This window comes from Bos javanicus, chromosome 20, assembly GCF_032452875.1.
Source record: "Bos javanicus breed banteng chromosome 20, ARS-OSU_banteng_1.0, whole genome shotgun sequence".
NCBI lineage: Eukaryota > Metazoa > Chordata > Mammalia > Artiodactyla > Bovidae > Bos > Bos javanicus.
In genome coordinates this window covers 67401317-67407316 of record NC_083887.1, presented here as the reverse complement: position 1 = coordinate 67407316, position 6000 = coordinate 67401317, and the positions used below count along the sequence as shown (strand labels likewise).

Genomic DNA, 6000 nt, shown 5'->3' with positions numbered 1-6000 from the left:
GATATGGGGGGTGATGAGGAGGGTGTGGGCCAAGAACTGAGACTATTATACTTGGATTCTCTAAGTAGCTTCCTGGACTCCAGGCACAGGGGTCCCCAAAATCAGAACCAGAATCTAGACATCCTCCAGGTCTTAGGACAGTCTGACAGAAAAACAGTTTTCCTTGGAAGCTTGATCAAAATTTTAAAAATTGCAAAAAAAAAAAAAAACACCCCAAAAAACACACCCAAACCAAACCTCTTTTTTCCCTTTTCTATTATTTTTTTTATGTGAGTTGGATGGAGATATTATCTATTTTCCAAACTAGATGACACCATCAATAAACTGTGAATGCCTCTTCACTGTATGGTAGAGCCTATGGGCTTGGCCCTGCCCTTTTCATTTTACCCTTAAATTACAGCTACTCCTCTGTAAGGAAATAGCAGCTCAAAGAGATCACTTGCTTCAGAGTTTAAAGCCAGGTGCATGGTTCCAAAGCCTTTGCTTGCAGTTTCCTGCAATGTAGACATATGCTTGTTTGCCTCCATCACAATGACACAGTGTTGCTGTCTCTCAGTTGCTAAGTTCTGTTGGACTCTGTGACCCCATGGACTGCATTATGCCAGGCTTCCCTGTCTTTCAGTATCTCCCCGAGTTTGTTCAAACTCGTGTCCATTGAGTCAGTGATTCTTTCCAACCATCTCATCCTCTGTGGTCCCCTTATCCTCCTGCCCTCAATCTTTCCCAGCATCGGGGGCTTTTCCAAGGAGTGGGCTCTTCACATCAGGGGCTACAGTATGACACAGTACGGGTGGCCATTCTTACAGGAGAGGAAAAATGTCATTTCCAGCATTCCCTAACCAGTGGCCAACACCAATTTCCATTATGAACTACAACTACACTTGTTTATGCACAGCCTGCCGGGTAAGAATGATTTTTACACCTGTAGACGGTTCCTCAAAAACAAACAAACAAAAAAAATGACATATGCAGTAAAGACCAGTATGTTCCCCAAATCCTAACGTATTTACTGTGTGGCCGTTTATGGAAAGTTTGCCCACACTACATTACGCAAAACGGACTGCTGCTATTGGGTTTTTCCCCCCTTTGATTATCTTATGAGAAATGTAGAAGATGGAGCAAATGCACTTTCACTTCTGAGCGGAAGTGCTTATTATTTTTCACTTTCAATTAGCTGCAGCAAATCTGACTCACTCTGACATTCACGGAGCACCTACTGTGTACAGCACTTTGCAGAGTTTCAAAGGAAAACTCACCTCTAAGACATAAAGACCACCATTATCCAAGTCAAAATGTGGTATTAATTTCAAAAAAAAATTAGTGCTAAGGGACAAAAACGGGCTTCCCTGACGGCTCAGCGATAAAGAATCTGCTTGCCAAGGCAGGAGACACAGTTTCAATCCCTGGGTCAGAAAGATCCCCTGGAGAAGGAAAGGACAACCCATTCCAGTTTTCTTGCCTGGGAAACGCCGTGGACAGAGGAGCCTGGTGGGCTATAGTCCATGGGGTCACATATGTTAGGATATGATATAGTAAGTAAACAACAACAAGCGGACAAAAAAGGACATACATATTGTGGTCGTGGAGGTAAAACATGCGGCCTGGAAGGACAGGAGGGTTACAGAATGCCAAGCTGGCAGGAAGGGCGTTCCAGGCAGGTGCAGGGGACAGGAAGGCAGCAGTGAATTCCCAGTTCCTGCAGGGGTAGGGATGTCGTGTAGGCGGGTGGACAGTGCAGAGGGAGCCAATGCTGGAGTATAAGCTGGTGCCTCCCTAACTAAGATACCCTGGGGGGGAGGGGGGGGAACTACATTTGGGGAACCTTAGATAAAAAGGAAGTTACTGTTAAGACCTGTTTGTCCGAGGTTGGAAGGCAGACATGGAAAGTCATCAGGACCACAGGGGTTCCTCTGCTCTTTCTCGCTTCTCCTTTCACTTTTAACCCTACTCCTGTTTTCTGCACATCCCACAGTAGCCCCTCGGACGAGTACAGACGTGTCTTCAGTGTCAAGGACAGGCGATCTAAGCGACTGCTGGACACCTGGTCCCTGCACTTCACAGCCAGCTTCAACCGCAGAGCGTGTACAAGCAAGGACAGGGATGCCGGCGTTTGGAGAGGAGCACAGACTGCTTTCTTGGAAGGCGGGGGGGGGGGGGGGGGGGGGGGGACGGGGAGGGGACGTGTTTTCAGTTGCAATTTCCATCCTGAAGATTTAGGAAGGAGCTGATAGGGTCTGGGACGCCTCCTTAATGCATGCAGTTCTTGTATGGGACGCTAAGAATTCGGAGTTCCTAACCAGACGTCGAGAAGCGACGTCTGAGGCTTCCGAGCAAGGTAACCGATGGCAAGCTGGGATTATCAAAAAGATTCTGGTGGCAGCGGATATTGGGGAAAACTTCGATTCAAACAAGAGGATGAGGACTTCAGGGTATCCGGGAATTGCTGTAAAGTGAAGATTTTCTCTTTTTTCCCCTTTGAAGAGATTTTAAAAAGATTTGGTAGCAGCCGGCCACTGACGGGAGGCGGGGTCGCTCAGGATTCGGCCAGGCGCTGTGCTTGGCAGGACTTCCGGGGGGTGGAGGGGAAAGAGGCCGAGGAGCGCGGGGCCGGAAGGCAAGTGGACACGGAAGGAGAAGGAGCTGCGGAGAAGAAAGACGTCTGAGAAGAAGGGCTGGTCAGCGGCGACGACGACAACGCCTCAGGAGGCGAACCGCCCCCTCAGGCGCGCCCGCGGCGGCCGGAAGAACTGCTCGGGGTCCGCCCGGCGCGCGGGGACCGCCGGGAGATGTAGTCCTCGGGTCTCCGCCTGGGCCCGGCCGCAGTCTGACGGAGCGCGCCGCTCCAGTTAAAACTCGCGCACCGGCCCGTCAGCGTGCGGGGTCCTTCAGGGCCAGGAGGCGCCTGCAGTGACGTCACCTCAGGTCACCTTCCCCCCCTCGGCGAAGGTTTTTGGTGTCTATCGAAAGCCGTCTACAAAGCAAGCCGGCAAAGGAAGACTAAACCCTACACGGCGAAAGAGGGGACCCGTCCGACGCCTCTCCGCCCTGTGCCGTTTCTTCGGGCGGTGTACCCCCGCCGCCGAGGCGCAGCCCCGCGCCCTGTTTTTCCTCAGGCGGCGCTGCGGGCAGCCCCGAGCCGCGGCATGGGGGCGGAACGAGCCGGGGCGGGGCGGGGTCCTGGCTGAGCGGCGTCGCACGCTCGGGGGGCCGCGCCGGGTGTATCGTTTCTGTCTGCAGCGCCTGAGGTGGCTCTGGCTCGGAGAGCCGTTCTCCCGGCTCCACGGGGACCTCGGTGCACGGATGGACCCGCCCGGACCCGGCGGGAAGCGGCCCGGTAGGGCCGGACGGCCCCGACGGCGTCAGCAGAGGCAGGACGGGGCCGAGGCCGCCGGCCCCTGAGGCGCGCGGGCTCCGCGGGCCCGGCGGCGGCACCATGATGCCGGGCGAGACCCACTCGGCGGCGCCGGGGACGGCGGCGGACCTCTCGCGTTGTCAGGGCTGCGCCTCTCTGCAGCAGGTGAGGCGTCTGCCCCTCAGGCCGAGGGCGCGGAGAGGTTGGGCAGGGCCGTGCGGGGCGCGGGGCGGGGGTGAGGGTCGGGCGGAAGCCCCCCTCCCCCTCCCCGTATTGGGAATGGCTACGGCTTCCCTGGTGGCTCAGCTGTTGAAGAATCCGCCTGCAATGCAGGGGAGAGATTCTGGTTCGATTCCTGGGTCGGGAAGATCCGCTGGAGGAGGGAGAGTCTACCCACTCCAGTATTCTTGGACTGCCCTGGTGGCTCAGCTGGTAAAGAATCTGCCTGCAATGCGGGAGACCTGGGTTCGATCCCTGGGTCGGGAAGATCCCTTGGCGAAGGGAAAGGCTACCCATTACAGTATTCTGGTCTGGAGAATCCCATGGACACAGGAGCCTGGCAGGGTACAGTCCATGGGCTTGCAAGAACTGGGCATGTCTTAGCGACTTTCCGCTGCGTTCTTCAGGCTTAGAATCCGGGATTCATTTCCTAGATGCAGCGCTGGTGGAGGGTTGGGGCCCCCCCCCCGAGATTCCCTTCTCCAATCCCGGTGTTTCCCCCAAGGCTGACTCCGAGGGAGATGAGTGGTGGTCAGAATGCCAAGGGAAGCTAATCTCTCCCAGGAGAAGGTGGTTGATTTTTTACTGTGCCGGGCCGTCCTTCCGTATTTCTTGCTTGTGGGGGTGGTGGGGGCGGGTGCTCATGTGGCCTGCGGGTTGGCCAGGAGGGTCATTCGTTCCCCGAAGGCAGGCGGACAATGCAGGTCTCTGAAGTGTAGCGTGGAGTGTGCGTGCCCCTGGCAGAAGAGGAGCCGCTGCCAGCGTCTGCCTCAGGTCCTGCGGAGTGCTCCTCCCCAGCTGAACTTCTCGCAGCTGTCTGATATCAGGAGTCTCTCTTTTTGCTGCTGTCATCAATATTTTTCAGTGGTAAAGCAGTGCTGTGCACCGCCTGTGCCTGTGTCCTCAGTCGCGTCCAGCTCTTTGTGACCCCATGGGCTGTGTGTGTAGCCCTCCAGGCTCCTCTCTCTGTCCGTGGGGTTTTTTTTTCCAGGCAGGAATATACTGGAGGGGGTTGCCATTTCCTTCTCCAGGGGATCTTCCCAACCCAGGGATCGAATTTGTGTCTCCTGCATTTGGCAGGTGGATTCTTTACCATCTGAAGGTCGTAGTCCAGCACGGTACTGACATGTAATTAAATTACTCCTGTTCTACCTGGTGTTCTAGGCACTAGGGACATAGTGGTGAATAAAATAGTGGTGAACAGTAATCTTGTAGATAAGGTGTATGTGTGGACGAAAGAAGGTTTGAAGTGTTAGGAAAATAGAGGAGGAGTTGGCGTGGTGGTTTTTCCTCCGCTGGGGGCTGCCCGGAGGGCAGGTTGCTCTTGAGCTGGTGACATTCGGACACGTGAATGATGAGAAGCAGACTGGAAAAGGTGTGGGAGGAGCTTCCTAGGTAGAAGGTTTGACAGGTGATCGAGTTTTGGGGTGAAAAGGAGCGAGGTGTCAGGAACTGGAGGAGCTCCGGTTGGGGCAGAGGTAGAGCTCTGTGAAGGCAGGAAGGAGTGTAGGCCCCGAGGCTATCAGAGAAGCTGAGGGTTTGGGGTTTTATTTTTCTAACAGCATCATCTATGAGCTAATACCAGACATTTTAAGGGCTGGGAGCAGGGAGGGAGAGAAGAAAGTCCTGCCCTGGCACTCTGAAATAGAGGAGGAACTAATGGGAAAGTCACTGTCTGAGCTGAGATGTCTCATGGAGGCATTCATAATGTGCTTCTGTTTTTCCCTCAAAACCCAGGTCCATGAGGGAAGTTCTCTTGAATCTTTTGTAAGTTGTATTTGTTCTTTGGGCTGTTTACTCACTCAGCAAATGTTTTTTGATTCCCTCCTGTGTTTTAGGAAGTACAGGTACAGCAGTGGGTGAAAAGGCAAATATTCTTCATCTCTTAGAGCCTCTATGTTAGGAGGTAGGGGGAGGAGATAGTCAACAAGTTATGTGAGAAGGTAATAAACATGTTGGAAATAAATTGAGCAGAGAAAGGAGGCAGAGGAATAAAAGGCTGAAGAAAGGGCCAGTGTCTGGTAGAATTTAAGTAGGGAGTCCTGGAGGCCTCAGGGAGGTTGTCTTTGGGCAGAGAGGGTGAGGATAAGCTCTGGAGATGTCTTTGGAGAGGAGCACCCCAGACGGCAGAGAGGTCGCTGTGGTGGCCATTCACTCATGTGCTTGGGAAGACGTGGAGGCACGGCAGCTGGGGTGGAGCGCGTGCTGGGGTCTTGGTCGGTTTGGGGCCGCCCTGGCCAGGTGACTTCCAAGCGACAGGGATTCACTCCTCACAGTCACGGTGGCCGCCAAGTCCAGGATCCAGGGACTGGCGGATCTGCTCTCTGATTCCTTCCTGCTGTGCCCTCACTTGGCAGTGCTCTGGGGTCTCCTTCGTAAGAGCACAGGTTCCATCCCCAAAGGCTGTGCCGTTCTGACCTGTTTACCCA

The 6000-nt window shown here is 54.3% G+C and overlaps 1 protein-coding gene across 3 annotated transcripts in view; it reads left to right on the top strand.

Annotated features, from left to right (window-relative positions):
• The first annotated feature begins 265 nt into the window (after window positions 1-265).
• The window catches only part of ICE1 (interactor of little elongation complex ELL subunit 1), a 66097-nt gene continuing 60362 nt past the window's right edge, over window positions 266-6000 (top strand). For 2 of the 3 annotated variants that reach the window (XR_009731845.1, XM_061393902.1), the window contains exon 1: window positions 266-903. Coding sequence is in view for 2 of the 3 variants with exons in the window: in XM_061393902.1 (XP_061249886.1) it covers window positions 817-903 (87 nt within the window). In the remaining variant the exon portion in view is untranslated. Of the gene's footprint in view, window positions 904-3166; window positions 3518-6000 lie in introns of those variants that run through there. The other variant, XM_061393903.1, reaches the window with a different exon arrangement.